This window comes from Aquarana catesbeiana, linkage group LG01 (genome assembly GCF_042186555.1).
Source record: "Aquarana catesbeiana isolate 2022-GZ linkage group LG01, ASM4218655v1, whole genome shotgun sequence".
NCBI classification, from domain to species: domain Eukaryota; kingdom Metazoa; phylum Chordata; class Amphibia; order Anura; family Ranidae; genus Aquarana; species Aquarana catesbeiana.
Genome location: NC_133324.1, coordinates 387,802,341 through 387,820,050, shown reverse-complemented (window position 1 = coordinate 387,820,050; position 17,710 = coordinate 387,802,341). Strand labels below are relative to the sequence as shown.

Sequence of the window (17,710 nt, the reverse complement as noted above, 5' to 3'; positions counted from 1 at the left end):
ACAGTGGGTGTGTCCAAATTGTGTTAACAGTGGAAGGGGCATAAAGGGGCATGGGTGAATAAAACAAAAGCATTCTTGTACCCATAAAATATTCTTAGATTAAAAAACAAATGTCATTGTAAAAATATGAACTTAGCCTACCTTAAAAGTGGACAGTGTCAGTCAGCAAAGCAGTGGAACGTGTCAGTAGGGCATTAGATGGTATCAGTAGAGTGGTGGACAGTGTCAGTATGGGAGTAGACACATGATTCAAAACCTGGACTGTCCGGGTGACTCTCGGACAGGTGTCAACCCTAGCTACTGCTTGGTTAACCCAACCCATTTAATTGAATGTAGTGAGGAAGCGATATAAAACCTCTTCACTGTCTGTCAAATGTCTTCTGAAGATCAATCTAAATATGGATTGCTCTTCAGAGGACACCACTTGTGTAAATGAGCCTAATAAGTCTGTTCAGCCATTCCAGCAATTCCAGTCAATTCAGCAGGGAACTCTGGGACAGGAACAGGACTATTAATGTTTACTTCAGGACACTGCTGTGTAACCTCATGGTCTGCAGTAATCACAAAAAAACTTCCCTGGGCCCCATCTGCTTAGCTGGGGGTTGGGGGAAGGAAGAGGACTATTTAGGCTACTTTCACACTGGTGATTAGGGCTGGTGTGAATTGTAGCAACAGTTCCTGCTGCAGCTCTTAGCAGCTAGGTGAGGCTGCTGGCCCCCTTCACCATAATGGCAGGTCGCCGGTGGTCACAGCTATTCACAACTCTCTGCATAGCCAGTGATTAATTGCATTAATCGCTGCTGGATGAACACAAAATGCATCCGGCAGCGATCACCGCAGGTGACAACCACAAATAGCTGTGGCCACTGGCATAGCTCCCAACTGTCCCTTAATTTCGAGGGACTGTCCCTGATTTGGAGCAATGTCCCTCTGTCCCTCATTCCTCCTCATTTGTCCCTAATTTTCATCTGATCTATATAGTTGTACATAAAATGCACTTTTTAGCTTTCAAAAAGTGTTTCCCAGTGCTAAACGTTTAATCCAAATTCTAAATTGCTGCATTTGTAAATTTTAAGAGCTAATATAAAGGAATAGTAGTGGTAAAATAAAGCACTTGTGGATTTAATTAACCTTTTTTATTGGTTAATTCTCCTTTAAGGAGGTGTAGCAGGGGGCGTGTCCTATGCCTACATACGTTTGCTAGTAGGTGTCCCTCATTCCCATTTCAAAATGTTGGGAGGTATGGCCACTGGCGAACTGTCATTATAGTGAACAGGGCCTGCGGTCGCACCTACCTGCTAACAGTCCAAATAGGAATTTCTGATATCTGCCGCTACTGTTCACACCAGCCCTAATCGCCAATGTGAATGTAGCCTTGATGTTTATGGGGCACCAGCTGTTAGTGCTTTGCCTTCCTTGAACAGTTTAACCACTTCCGGACCGCCGCACGCCGATTTACGTCCTCTCTTTGAGGACGGATATCGTTGTTATGGCAGCAGCTAGCTGCCATAACCCCGGTATCGCCATGTTCGGCCGGTGGTCCGGTACAAGATAAAAGTGGTCTCTGCGGCGGATTCGCCGCGAGATCACTTTTATCGGTGCTGGGAGAGGGCCCCCCTCCTGCCACGATCCAGTGCCCTCTGCCGCTTACCAGAGCCATCGGCGGTGGCGGAGGCGATCAGATCCTTCCCGTGAATGTCACTTCCGCCCATAGCTCTTAAAGGGCATTTTTTTTGTTTTCATCTTTCTAAATGACAATTTATTTTTTTTTTTATTGCATTTTAGTGTAAATATGAGATCTGAGGTCTTTTTGACCCCAGATCTGAAATGTAAGAGGTCCTGTCAGGCTTTTTTTCTATTACAAGGGGTGTTTACATTCCTTGTAATAGGAATAAAAGTGACACATAAGCGAACGCATATGTAAGTAGTGCCCGCATATGAAAGCGGTGTTCAAACCACACGTGAGGTATCGCTGCGATCGGTAGAGTGAGAGCAATAATTCAAGCCCTAGACCCCCTCTGTAACACAAAACATGCAACCTGTAGAATTTTTTAAATGTTGCCTATGGGGATTTTTAAGGGTAAAAGTTTGTCGCCATTCCACGAGCGGGCACAATTTTGAAGCGTGACATGTTGGGTATTAATTTACTCGGCGTAACATTATCTTTCACAATATAAAAGAAAGTGGGCTAACTTTACTGTTGTCTTGTTTTTTAATTGAAAAAAGTGTATTTTTTCAAAAAAAGTGCGCTTGTAAGACTTCTGCGCAAATACGATGTGACAGAAAGTATTGCAATGACCACCATTTTATTCTCTAGGGTGTTAGAAAGAAAAATGTATAATGTTTGGAGGTTCTAAGTAATTTTTGTGCAAAAAAAAAACAGTTTTTAACTAAAAAACTAAAAACTAAAAAACAATACATCTAAAAAAGAGGTTAGGTCCTTAAGTGGTTAATTGCTAATGCACAGCACATTACTGGAGGTGGACATCAAGAAAAATAGGACAGGGAGGAAAAGAAGCTGGACAGTATATTAAGAGAAGGGGTCCCGGCGCTCCAGTTATTGTGATGCCTTAATAGAATTGGTGCAATAATAGCTTTAATGGCACATCTAATATAGATTGGTATTAGTATAAAAAGTAAGTAGGCAACCATCATCAGAGGGTGTCCATAGCCTCTGTCAGCAAGCAATAATAGGGAGGGGGGATTTTTGGAGGCGAACTCTAATGACACTGTCATGCAATGTTTGTGTAGTGCAGTACATACACTTACTGGATCGCAGGTTCAAAATAGGGTGGCGGCGTCCATCAAGGGTTGAGGTGTCCTGAAATGTGCTGGTGCTGGGGTGCAGGCTTCGGTAGCGATCCTTCAGCTCAGGGGATGTTTGGTCTTGGTTGGTAAAACTGTTCAGCGGTGTCCATAGTGTGAAAGCTCCACGCTAACCACCCTGGAACGCGGAAGCGGACGTGACGTCAGCGGTGCACGGAAAGCATCCAAACACAGATAGTGGAATGTGCAGGCTACGTGCTCGGGGCTGTGAGCTCCTTCTACTGGCCTGTTAGCTCTCTGGAGGAGAGCAGCTTAAATAAAAATGCAGGACATCTGGCTGAAAAGATGTGGGCGGGGGGTCCGCGGCTGTGGAACCATAACAGCCAGCGGACCCACATTTGTGCAAAAATAGAAATAAAAAATGGGGATAAAGTTTAAAAGCCAATTAATTAATATAAAAACAATTATTTAATATAAAATATAGCAATAAATTAATAAAAAAGAAAATGTGGTGATAAAAGATGCATGAAAAAATGCACTATTCACTAAAAATTCCACAATGAATCCCAAATACACGCCACAAATTTTGTCAAACCAACCGCTGGAAACTCTTACATCCACTATCAGAGCTGTCACCACCCAAGGTGGATTAAAAATATACCTAGAAGTCAAACTAGTACAAAAAACTGGTATAAACTGGTACAAAAAACTGTACCAAAGACGAAGATTACTATATACAGGGTAAACTCCTTTCAGAAAAATTCCAGGACAAGGGATACCCACCAAATCTGGTTCAAGAAGCCTTTCTCCAACAAGCAAAAAAACCCCCACCAAAGGCAAAAACTATAGATGACCTACAACCAACACGATTCACAACTCAATTCCATGACTGTCATAAAAAAATGGAGAATATCATAGCCAAACATTGGTGCATCCTGTTCAAAGACCCTTTTTTGGGTTCTTCCCTCACCCAACAACCCAAGGTTTCCTACCGTAAAGCAAAAAATATAAAGAGTAAAATAGTACCTAGCAAAATTAAAAATGTCCCATCCATTCCGGTTTCACATATTCCCCTAATTCCTTTAGTGGAAATGTATCAATGCAAGAAAAAATTATGTCTCACCTGTAAATTTGTTGACCACGGCCAAAAAAACTTTACCATTCAAGGAAAAACATATACAATAAAAGAATTTCATAATTGCTCTAGTGAGTACGTGGTATACTTTGACCTGCCCATGTGGCCTATTTTATGTGGGCAGGACCATACGCACCTTATGCCAACGTTTTGGCAAACATAGGCGCCTTATAGAGAAAGGCTGTGACAAACAGTGTCCCTCTCCATTTTCTGAAGGAACATCATAAATCCACCACAGGCCTTAAAGTCTGGGTTATAGAGGCCATTCCCAGAGGTCTTCCTGCTGCAGAACGTTTTAAACGCTTATGTCAGCAGGAAACCTACTGGATATAGGTTGGGGGACTCAATGAAGAAATAGAGACACACTCTTTATTGTAGTTCGATTCCTACTGCTTCTTTACCATTGTTCCCCACAGTAAAATAATTCTTACCGTGGTCAATCTTCAGTTTTCCCTGGGACAATGTGTTACTTGGGGGAAGGAATTCCTTCCCCTCCCCCTGTGCCCCCCCCTTTTTCACCCAATAATGTGTTCCACTGTTCATTAACTTTTAGTGCATTTCTATGCATTTTTAATGCTTTTTTCATGCATCTTTTTATCACCACATTTTCTTTTTTATTAATTTATTGCTATATTTTATATTAAATAATTGTTTTTTATATTAAATAATTGGCTTTTAAACTTTATCCCCATTTTTTATTTCTATTTTTGCACAAATGTGGGTCCGCTGGCTGTTATTGTTCCACAGCCGCGGACCCCCCGCCCACATCTTTTCAGCCAGATGTCCTGCATTTTTATTTAAGCTGCTCTCCTCCTGAGAGCTAACAGGTCAGTAGAAAGAGCTGCACATTCCACTATCTGTGTTTGGATGCTTTCTGTGCACCGCTGACGTCACGTCCGCTTCTGCATTCCAGGGTGGTTAGCGTGGAGCTTCCACACTATGGACACCGCTGAACAGCTTTACCAACCAGGACCAAACATCCCCTGAGCTGAAGGATCCCTACCAAAGCCTGCACCCCAGCACCAGCACATTCCAGGACACCTCAACCCTTGATGGACACTGCCACCCTATTTTGAACCTGCGAACCAGTAAGTGTATGTACTGTACTACACAAACATTACATGACAGTGTCATTAGAGTTGGCGCCCCCAAACCCCCCCCCTCCTTCTTAGGAAAAGAAGCTGGAGCTGGGCTTTAACGTGAACCTGACATTGCCTAAAAGTTTCTAAGGTAACAAATGCTGAAGTTGTTCAGGCACTTTACCAGGACTAGTTAAGGCTTATCGGGCAGCAGCAGAGTGATCCTTATGCAGCGGCCGCCAGGGCATGTAATTGTCAGGAAGCGCTGTGCCCGAAAATCATCTAATAGTCCCGGCGGAGTAATCCTTGTGCTGTGGTTCCCGGCAATTACATGCCTCGGCGGATTGATAAAGAGAAGGGGGCCTGGACTTTAAATGAATGGCCGGGAGCTGCGTCACAAGTATTACTCCGCTGCTGCGCAATAAGCATTAACTAGTACTGTTCCTTCCTCAGCCCCCGACTGCTGCTCGATAAGCACTAGTTCTGTTCCTTCCCTCAACCCCCAGCTGCCAAAAGTCCAGTCTGAATAAGTTGTCCGGGTTCCAGGCAGACTGAACCCCAGACACATGATTCAAAAGTATTCAAAACCTGGCCTGTCTAGGTGAATCCCAGACAGGTGGCATCCCTAGTTTTGCTTAGTTTTTTAGCGTCAGTGTTTTTTAGAATTTGTAGCAAGAAAACACAAGCTATGGCATCGAAAACACTGGTTAGCCATGTTTTACCGCATTTACTAGCATTAGAGCATTATTACAGCTCAAAAGCTCTACAACCGACTAGTTCTGTTGTTTTTTTCCAGCCAAAGAATGCTGATAACAGCCTATATGTGCATGGACACATAGGATAACATGCATGAGAGTTCACTGGCTGTAGAAAAAAAAAATGCATGAAGCCAAAAACAGCAGCTGTAAAAACGTCCAGTGTGCATGAGGCCTTACAGTACATTCACACCACTATTTTTAACTACCTACTCAAGGAACAGACATACATTTGATAACATTTACATGCTGTAAGAGAAACATTATAATTGGGAAATTCAGCATTATTGTAAACTGCCTTAACTTGTATACTGCAGATTAGATCTACTAACATTCTCTTAGGAAAGCAAACATGCTCATCTAATCCCTGCCAGGAAAAGCACGCTGAAGAACAATGGACAGTGGCCAGATCTGTACTATATGAGAGGTGAAGCCTATGGTAAGTATAGTCTCCTTTAATACTTACTTATGCAAACTTTAAAAACAGTGTCACAGTAAACAGCTATAAACCTTTGGTTCTTTGTCATGTAACAATGACTTTTTTTTCCCTTAAGCCTTGCTGAATAGCTCATCACCCTCCCAGCTTTTATTAGTTAACTAAAGACAACATGGTACACAGGACCTGGATAATTATTACAGAACCAATTGTAACCCTGTCAAAATACTTCACCTGATTAGATTCTGGCAGACATGACATCCCCCATGACATCTGCAGAAAAAGACAACACATAATTAAATTACACATGCACAGTTTCTTAACAGTGCTACAGTTTGTGCACTGGGGTTATTTTTAAAATTGTGTATCCATACATAGCTTTATTATTGGGCCGATTAGGCTAAAACTACCCATAGCCAACACTATCTGGGGTTGATGAGAGGTTATGCAGATTAAAAAAGCTGTTCTAATAGCTATTTTTCCCAATAAAACAGAACCAGCTTATGCTTTCACCCCCTCCTCACCTTTCCCAAGCTAATCAGAATGAAAAGAAAACTGTTTTAGCTCATTTAGCTGTTTAACTTGTTTATAGCAGGCGCATCTTTTTAATATCCATCCCATATGGTGACCCCAGTACGACATACGCAATGTATTTTTAATTAATCACACTATTTCAAAAGTGCAATATTAATAAATATAAACTATATCATATAAAAAATATATATATATTACCTGTGAGGATCTTTGGTTGCTGGAATTATTTTTGCACATTCTCGTTTGCAGAAAATGTCTTCAATCCAAGATTTCTGGGACTAAGGAATAAAAGCAGAACCAAAACAAGGGATATTAAAACAATGTGACACAGATATACTGTATAACATAATCTAGACTTCCTTTTAGGTCTATAATTAGTATATTTCTGATAGCTGATAAAGAGAAGTCTTTTTTTGTATATGTGTATGATCAGAGCATTGTTCTACACAACTTTCTTTATATCCACCTGAGCCAAGTATTTCCTCAATTGAACCCACAACATAGCCCAGAAACTCTATTATTTTACTGGGTTGTAGACAAGTTGGTCCATTGAAACTGATGGCTGTGTCCAGCTGTCCATAAGCCATGAAAAGAATTCTCTTTTGTTTTTATACAGAATATTTGTAGCACATGTCTACCATAAAAGTATTCAGACTAACTTTAACTATGGACAACTTTACAAGTATGGCTACTAAAAGCTGTATGGGCTGTACATGGAAATCATCCCCACTATCCTCAAATTAAAGTGACAATAAGTGCATCATATTAAATACCACTAAACCCACGTTTGGTAAACATGAACTCTGTAATTGGACTATGGTTGTCTACAAAACATATCACACTCAAGCATTCAGTACTACTGAATAAAAAAAAAAAAAATAGAGTCACTACCCATAGTGATAATTATACTACAAATACCAAATGGGATAATGGAATAGGTACAAAATAAAATAATATAATTACAAAATCTGCTTATGTATTTTATGGCTAATTTGCTTGTGAGTGCTTTAAAGGCTAAATCCACCTTTTGTAAAAAATAAAAAAAGTAATAAATGCAAAAACGCAGACATTAAGATCAATGTGCACTTACTACATTTTTTTGCAATGAAGCCTACAGAGCGTAGCAACTCGCCATCACTGCATCGTGGATGCAATGCACAGGCTCTTGCAATGTACCCCCCCAAAGCTTCCATACAGACCTAGCTGAAGGAAGAGCACCTGAACTACAGAGTTGGAAGAGGACGAAGGGATCCCCGATGCACTCTGCATAGTCCCTATGCAGCGCTGGTAGCATTTTCAATGAGCCCAGAATCTCATTGAAACAGCTATGCAGGTGGAGCCACATACAGTTGTGCTGAATTCAAATAATTGCAGCTGTGCTAAATACAAATAATTGAGGACATTCTAATCCTTTGGTAAATAAAACAAATCATGTTTGAGATTTATCTAGAATAATAAAAAAAAATCAAAAATAACATATAAACTGTTAACTATAAATAAATATCATGGTAATTGGATATTACAGATATCTGAAAATTATTAGTTATGGAATGGGAAAAAATCCTAGTAAACTGAGATTTTACAGTAACCAATGTTGTGGAAAATCAGGGATACTTTCATTCCACTACTCCCACAGAATATATCCCAATTAACACTTGTGTTCAACCTATTATAAACCATTGAATAATTTCTCACTAATGTCTTTCAGATCCCAGATATTGTTACTTTAAAGAAAGCCTCGAAAGTTTACCAGAGACTTTAATATATTATATCACCAGCAGAAGTGAGGAACAATCAGATTATTCTGTTCTGAACAAACAATTCAACATTTAAAAAAAGCCAAAAAAACTTTAGTTTCCCATTATAATGAATATACAAAAACAATCAACAATCAGAGCTAAATAGTATCCTTCCTGAGCATGATAGAAAGTGTATATTGTACTCTCCACAAAAAATTATCAAGATATCCAAAAAAACAAGCATTACCATTTAAAATATTACATAAACTGAACTTTGTCCCACCTCATATAGTTTTGGAATTTTACTTAACTCTATGTACCACACATGCAGTAAGCAGCAAGGATCTTTTAAACACATATGGTCTTGCTCAAAAAACACTCCCTGATGGGATTCTATATTTATGATTTTATGCAAGATACTTTTTTCTGTTTCAATTGTTTTAATTAAATGCTTTCTGGAGAAAGGAAGAACAATACAGAGCAGGGCGGTGAACAATCCTCGCAACGCCCGGAGCATATAAAAAAGTAGTTAGGAACGGGGGGAACCATGGAAGGACCAGAACAAATAGAACGGGTCATCCATTAGGTTCCAAGTAGTCACAATAAAATAGGGGGATCAAACATATGAAGAAAACCTGCATAATAAAGATCAGTCACCCTTATTAATAATGAGGGAGAGTCATCATAAAGACAGCTTATCGGGTCTGCCTATGGTATACATGGAGTCCATGAGGACTAAAACATTGATAATGCGTAACATCTATGAAGTGGTCTACATGATGATAGAACCTTTAACTTGTGTTGTATGATCATGAAAGCTCTCCCTGTTGTCAAACATCATATTAATCATGTTGGGGATACAACTCCCCACTAATAATAGCGTGAGTAACACAGATGAGAAAGGAGAAAGAAGGAGAAAAGGGAACAGCAACAGAGCTGGCGAGAAAAGAGAGGAAGAAGAAAAAGAAGAAGAGAGGTGAGTCCGTCCAGGGTTCTAACTCCAACCATCCTTGGAATCAGCTCAGTACGTCTGGGACCTGCAAATATGTAAGCCAGGGGGGCCATATTTTTTCAAAGAGGGATTGTTTATCTTGCAAGACACTCACAATTTTTTTCATTGATCATGATCCATGAGTTTGCGTTTCATTATGGCTATATCTATCACAGGACTTATCCATGCGATCGCAATAGAGATTCTGACCGCTAAGAACATGAAGTATATTAAGGTCTGTGTGTGTCTCGGGGCATTTTTAATTGGTGTATTCAGTAGGGCGATGCAAGCATTTTTAGTAATATTGACCATCATGATTGAAAATATAAAGGAATGTACCCTCATGCAGAAGTGATGGCCACAACCCCTAAAGCAGGAGGCTGATGAGCCCGGATACATTTTCGAAAGGCACTCTGGGACCAATTACCATCTAGCATTTACTTTGTATCCTGCTTCAATCAGAGAAACGTTTAGAATGCATTTCTGGATTTGTGTGCTCTATTTATGCCAGTCCTCTGCCTTAGGAGCTATGTCCAGGCCCCTTTCCTATGCCGCCTGGTAAGATAACCTAGCCGGAGGATTAGAAAACAATTTATACAGCATGGAGACACCCTCCTGCAACGAGGACTCTTGCATGCACCTGTTTTTAAACATGGTGCGTACTGCTAGGTCTGAGCTGTTTTTCTGTAATGTTTTAAGAAAATGGTAAATTTTATTAATTTTATCCTTAACAGTATTAAGTCCATTGCAAGTGAAAAACATGCTTGGGCCTCTAGGGTAACCCAGTCTGGAATATAATGTCTACTATAAAGTTGGAATAATTAAGCTAGCTGTGCCGCCACATAGTACATCCTAAAGTCTGGCACTCCCAAACCTCCCATGTCCTTTGGAGCGTGCATCCAAGATACCTTTTTACATCTTTTTGATACTCTCTCACTTGACATCCTCCTCCTTTCCATTTTATTCATGTTATTTCATCCTACTTGTCCCAGTTATGATACAACAAATAATTATGTACCCATTGTTTATATATGTATATTGATACATTCTTTTTAAGTCAATTGTTATCTCTTTAATATAAAAAAAATTTAAAAAAATCTAATTTACAAAAACAAATAAATCATTTTAGATCATTAAAAGATGACAGAAAAAGTCAGTAAACCCAATGTTAAGACTAGTCTTATACAGTATACTTATGCAAATATTATCTTAATTTACAATGTAAAATGATACATTGTTCATAATATTCCTATATTTCCTTGCACAAAGCTGCATCCTAAATTAAAAGAGAAGTGTGGGAAAAGAAAATAACAATCACCTAGATCAGTGATGGTATAGATCAGGGGTCTCCAAACCCTGGTGTGTTTTGTCCAGCCTGCAGCTCACCCAGACTCTGCCAAAATCAGCTGCTGTTGCCAGTATGTCTGGTAGGTCCTGGACACAAAGCAACTCCCCCCACACCCTCCCATGCTGATAGAGGATTGGCTGCTGTGCTATACTGAGGATTGGCTGCTATGAGGTGATGTCATCAGCGTGGCACCTCCCGGCTTCCCACCAGCTGTTTGTATTAGAAATCCTTCCACCTTACAGCCTGCGTGTGTAGCAGTGGGTGGGAGTCGGGAGGTGCAGTAGAGCTAAAGTCGGCTCGTACAGTGACAAGAGGCAAGAGGCAAATGGGCATAAATCTGCTGCAGACATACATGTACAGGGGTATAAGGGACTCTGCTGGGGACACAGATGATGGGAAAACTCTGCTGGGGACACTGATAATGAGAAAAACTCTGCTGGGGAAACTGATGATGGGACAACTCTGCTGGGGACACTGATGATGGGGAGACTCTGATGGAGAACACAGATATGGGGGAGATTCTGATGGGGACACAGATGTGCAGCAAGGCTCTGATGGGGACACAGACGTGTGGAAGGCTCTGATGGGGACACAGACATGTGGAAAGGCTCTGATGGGGATACAGACGTGTGGAAAGGCTCTGATGGGAACACAAATGTGTGGCAAGGCTCTGATAGGGACCCAGATGTGTGGAAAGGCTCTAATGGGGACACAGATGCGTGGAAAGGCTCTGATGGAGACACAGATGTGTGGAAAGGCTCTGATGGGGACACAGATGTGCGGAAAGGCTTTGATGAGAACACTATGTTCAAGGAGACTCTGATGGGGGACACAGATTTGCAGAACAGCTCTGATGGGGACACAGAGGTGCGCAAAGACTCTGATGGGGACACAGATGTGTGGCAAGGCTCTGATGGGGAGACAGACATGTGGAAAGGCTCTGATGGGGACACAGATGTGTGGAAAGGCTCTGATGGGGACACATATGTGCAGAAAGGCTCTGATGGGGACACAATGTGCAAGGAGACTCTGATGTGGGGCACAGATGTGTGGAACAGCTCTGATGGGGACACAAAGGTGCGCAAAGGCTCTGATGGGGACACAGATGTGTGGAAGGGCTCTGATGGGGACACAGATGTGTGGAAAAGCTCTGATGGAGACATAGATGTGTGGAAAGGCTCTGATTGGAACACAATGTGCAAGGAGACTCTGATGGGGATTACAGACATGTGGAAAGGCTCTGATGGGGACACAGACATGTGGAAAGGCTTATTCTCAGTCATATCATGCTGATTACAAACACGATTTTATTCATTCATTTATACATAACTGTTTTTTTTTTGGCCCCTGAATACTGGTGGCCCACGTGTTGAAAAATTTGGAGACCCCTAGATGGTTGCAACACCGATCTCAGTTGCACTTAGGATCCTTCACCGCCTCCACACTGAGAACCCAGTGATTAAAGACCTCTGATCACTTAGTTCTCGGTCTTCAGTGAGAAGAAGGCCTGTCAGTCACCAGCTCTGTGCTCTGGCCCTCCAGCACTCACTGAAGCATCGGGCTGTGGAGGGGGCAGGAGCAGCTGGCTCGGGCTCTCAATGGCATGCTGAGAGGCTGAGCCAGCTGCTGGTCCAAACATCTAAGTGGGCCCTGACATTAAAGTCGGGATCTCTCCAGTGCCTGGACTGGTTCTGTCATGTCAGCCAACAGTAGACATGTGCATTCGTTTTCGTCCGAATGCATTTTCGTCCGAATTTCAGGTATTTTCGTTATCGTTTTAACAAACGATAACGAAAGTGCAGAGTCCGAAAAACGAAAGATCCGACATAAACAAATGCTTTATTTTCGTTTTCGTTGCTACAACAGTTCGATATAGATAGGAGATTCGACATGATGATGACAATAACAATCTGTGTCCATCAAACCTGTGGTCGAATGTGCCTAACCTTAGCTCTATTAGTCCAAGATTATTCTACATAGAGAGAAAAGATTCGACGTAGAGAGAAAAGATTCGACGTAGGGGAGAAAAGATTCGACGTAGGGGAGAAAAGATTCGACGTAGGGGAGGAAAGATTCGACGTAGGGGAGGAAAGATTCGACGTAGGGGAGGAAAGATTCGACGTAGGGGAGGAAAGATAAATAAAAATAATGATGATGATGAATGTTATTGGCTGATTGTAACCAAAGAGGTGGAGCAGTAAAATAGCTAGAACTAAGTACACACGTACTTTGGCTTATGGTGTCTGTTGAAAGTTCTAAGAAGATTCGACGGAGCAGGTAAACTATACAGCATTGTACAGTTTAGCTGCTCCGTCGAATCTTCTTTGAACATTCGACAGACACCATAAGCCTTCAATGACAGATTCGACCTTAATTTGGATTTTCGGACGAATGCAATTTTTAACGAAAAACGAAATAAATAAAAACGAATTTCGGGAGTAACTAAATAAATTTATTTTTCAGACGAAAACGAAATTCCGAAACGAAATATTTCAGTGTGCACATGTCTAGCCAACAGCAGACTTTAGCCCGCTAACAGGTCACATAAGTGCAGAACAAAGTACATTCCTGAGACCCACAGGAGAAGTAGGGCCAGAGGAGATCTGGCCCTGCTTTTCCTTTAAGCTCCTGGTGAGGGCATTGTCACTGGCTGTTGAAGTGAAAGTAAAAGAGCAAAACAAAATAACAGAAAATCAGATGTTTGTCCTGTCTTCCAGTAACAGTAAATTCCAGATAATACAGAGTCAATCTCATGCAAAGAGTGCATAGAGGTACACAGATAAAGAGTTATTTAGGTAGCCATAGAGTTCAGGCATAGCTCAGGCATGTTTGCAAAAATATACTACTAGAAAGTACCCTGTGCTGTACTCACACCAATAATCACATAAAATTCCCACATACCAAAATGAATATCAGATATTTTAGGAAACACTTTGGAAACCAACAACAATGTGCATCAAAACAATGTAATCCCAAACATTAGTGACAATATAACAAATATAAATAACTTGTGAATTGATTAATAAAAAGGGTATTAAAAAAGAAATACATAATTAAAAGCAAAATTAGTCTATTTGATTTCATATCACCCCTACAACAAAACACCAAAGTGACTCATTCAAAGTACAGTCCCTCTTCGACGACTTCAATTCCTCAGTGTCAAAGAGCTCAGATCCAGTATACTCACCAGATTTCCATGACCATTTGTTGCCAAGTAGGTCTAAAAGTGCTTTCTCTGCAGAAAACCTCACATCAGTAGCTCCAGCAAACACCACTCAGGGTATCCCTCATCAACCTCCTATGGTTCCTTATGTAAGTAAACGCTAATTTAAACACTTCCACGTTACTACAAAACCTGATAACTATTTCCAGGAGTCTTCCAGGACAGCACAGCAGACATAAGTACCTTCTCAAACAGGAAACACATCACCAGCAATATTTTAAAGATCCTTCTGTCAAACTGGTCAGTTGTAAAGTAGAACTGAAGAAACATACTCTTGAAGAAGGACTTCTTTCAAATTGACAGGAACTGTTTAGCAACCAGCAACAAAAGACACAGACTTCCATTGCACCACAGGTATATGGCAAGGAGGATCTCTCACATAGTCACTGTGGTATACATACGTGACCTTACACAGCCCATACCTTAATGATAGAAGGTCGAAGCATTCAGACTAAATGGGCCCTCACCATGGACTGAAAAGTTTAATAAAAATAAGCCTTATCAAAGCCTGACCTATTGGGAATATAGGTCTTCTGAGACAAAGTAGAGGTGAAACAGTGCCAGTCGGGATATTAGATGTTTGTAAAAACAGTGGTGAACTTTATAGAGAGATATTTACAGACTTCATAGCATATTACATGGCTGTCACAGAAAAAAAAACATAGATGCCTTTTACAAAAAATAAAATAGCAAGTTTTAGCAATATAACTGCTTGAAGATTTATTTACTTCTCTGTTGATGTGTCTTTTTAACTTCTGTCGTGGGACAACAAAAGCAAACACAAAAGTCAGTGACAAGATTGTAAGATATAATTAATTAAATTAATGATCTGGATAAAAAAGACATTTTGAAAACGAAAATGAAAAAGAAAAAGAATAGCATGTATTTCAATTTACACCTTTCCTGCAGCACCTGTCATAGATAGATTGCAAAACAAATCTGTGATCTGCAGTAACAAGTGTTGCAATAGAGCAACTGTGGCAATTAATAAAGCTACACTACAAAATCATTGTAAATAGCTGTAAACAGCACTCTGATACTGCTTGTAGACTGGGGCTTCACCTGTCTACTGTCAAACTAAGTCAGTCCAAGCACGAGCATGCACTGTGGAGGGATCCTATATATGAACAACTTTGATGGTTTAGGTGAAGTCCTCCGGGATGTTCATATAATGAAGCAAGTCATCAGATAATTAATAATATGCCAGACATAGCATAACTAAATGGTTGCTTCTTTAACAAAGAAATTATAATAACTGCAAGCAAGAAATCACCCTCTGAAAGGAAGAGCAGCAATATTTACCTGCAGGAACAGCCAGTTTGGCATAAAGCCTTTACAAACATTCTTAAGTTCCAGTCACCTTCCATAGCTCTGCTACTGCTCTTCTTTTGGTTGTGTGTATAAAATGGGAAATAACTTATGAAACATGACAATATGCTAAAATTTGGCAATTCTTCCTACATATGTGTAGAGCTGCTATAACAAATTATTTCTGATAACTCCGCAACAGTTTGAAACACAACATGATTATCTTTAAAGAGACAGTAATATCAAGATGAGTGAGCGCTAAGGGGTGACCAATGACCAAAGATGACCAATCTCACAGTACAATATACACAATAGTGCAACGCTCAGCAGTTGATCCCAATTGGCGAATAGGTGGAATATCCACAAATGGATCACCGTGATATCCACCTTCAGACAATTATCAGAAAAGTGAGCAAAAATTATGTTTAAAGTGCACTGCATCCACAGTGTGCCAGTTTCACCACCACTATGCACTCACCAGAACGATAAATAAACTCAGACTGTAATAGCTGTATTTAAAGTACTTTATATCTTTCTTTTAGTTTTGGATAAACTTTCTTTTAGTTTTGGATAAAGTAGATATTAGTTAAAACCTCTGTCATGGCTTTTGGTACAGTAAGTCCCCTACGTACGAACCTTCGAGTTGCAAATTTTTAAAGATGCAAACGTGTTTGCACAGTTCAACCCAGCAGGCTGAAAAAAAAAAAAAAACTGTCAGATTGCCCTACCGACACAAGCAATGGTGGTGCAACGATTTCCCCAGCTGTGCTATTGTGTTCTGACAGGGGAACTCCCCCCGCCAGAACACAATGATCAGTGCTCGGAGCCATTGTCTGCAAGCACAGATATCTGTTGGACTTATAAACAAGTTGAACTTATGAACGAGCTCCCGGAACGGAACTCGTTTGTAAGTAGGGGACTTACGGTATATACTGTATGTCCCACTGGGCAAATTTCTTTTTATTTCCTGTTCAAGGGCCACAAAGAATATGAGAGGAAATTTCTACAAATTGAGGGAAAATGCCCAGTGTGTATGAGGCCTTATAGGAATCTTTCAACCATACAAAAACATGACATACTGTAGATTCCAATTTACCCCCATGCCATCCAGAACTAGAATGAATTAAAAAAAGAAAACGTTTTCTACCATAGTTTCAATCTATGTCAATATTATTTAAATCAGATTTTAGATGGGCTAGGTACATTGCAACTTCACGAATCTACCTTAAATGAAGTATTAAGAATGAAAACCTGAATCCCTAAAGAAAATTCCTGTAGTATAATTGTGTAATAAAGCATAAAGCTGAGTGGTAGAAACAATGTTACACATAGCACAGCCTGAAAGTTGCAGCAGTTCGAGGCACATAGAGTATAGCAAAGAGTACAGATAATAGAGAGCAACGTAAAATAACATGTAAAGTCTACAGTTGTTCTCTGTATGTAACACCAAACATATAGTATGTAGAATGCACATTGGTTTGCGGTGTATAATGTACAGCACAGTACACAACAAACAGCTGTCTGACGTAATGTACAGCAAATTGTACAGAGTGCAGCTGTCTGGAGTATGTAATGTACAGCACAATATGCAAGGTACGGAGAACCATACAGCAGAGTTCAACAGTCTCAAGTATGTTACATAAACACAAAAAAAGAGAGGAAAGTGCACCAAAATGAGCCACGTCCATAAATCATTGAGGATACAAAATAAGGTAGTACTGAGTATTACCAGGGAGGGGGACTTTTTAGGCTAAGAAACAGTGGAGAAGATATAGCAGTATGTCAAGGGCTCACTGCACAATAATCATAGATGCTATATGTTATAATTGTCATTGTTTTTTAGATATTTGTATTTTTCAATAAATTTATATTTTTTATACTGCTATATCTTCTCCACTGTTTCTTAGCCTAAAAAGTCCGCCTCCCTGGTAATACTCAGTACTACCTTATTTTGTATCCTCTATGTTACATAAACAGCATATAAAGTGAATCTGTCCCTCCAAAAAAGCAAAAAAGTCCCTTCATATGGTGGTCAGTGTAAATGCCTTCAGGGGTAAATGCACTAAGAGTTAAATAGTGGCTAATAAAATGTGGTCAAATAGAGCTTGCAGTAAATTAGTTTTGAAAGTGCAATTCACTAAGAATCTTGCGTTAAATAACCAATGCAGTATTTGTTCAATTGAGTGATAATTAATGCATTTTTTAAGCAGTAATTTACGGCATTGAGCTGGTTGTAGGGAGCGGGCCGGAAGCTGGCCACGGCATCCTTAACAACAGATGACTCATCAGCTGTCAGCAGGTTCCCCGCTGAATGTAAAAAAACATGTAGACAATTAAAAATTATGGAAAAAACAATGCATACCAAGCCCTTCGGGTATGGTATGGATTTTAAGGGG

The 17,710-nt window shown here is 40.2% G+C and overlaps 1 protein-coding gene across 1 annotated transcript in view; it reads right to left on the bottom strand.

Annotated features, from left to right (window-relative positions):
• Positions 1–17,710, bottom strand: part of TRPM6 (transient receptor potential cation channel subfamily M member 6) — a 318,859-nt gene that overhangs the window by 273,871 nt on the left and 27,278 nt on the right. Inside the window, exons 2-3 of the mRNA XM_073634261.1 lie at positions 6,904–6,983; positions 6,406–6,444 (exon numbers count right to left, since the gene is read on the bottom strand). Coding sequence (XP_073490362.1) covers positions 6,406–6,444; positions 6,904–6,983 — 119 coding nt within the window. The remainder of the gene's footprint in view (positions 1–6,405; positions 6,445–6,903; positions 6,984–17,710) is intronic.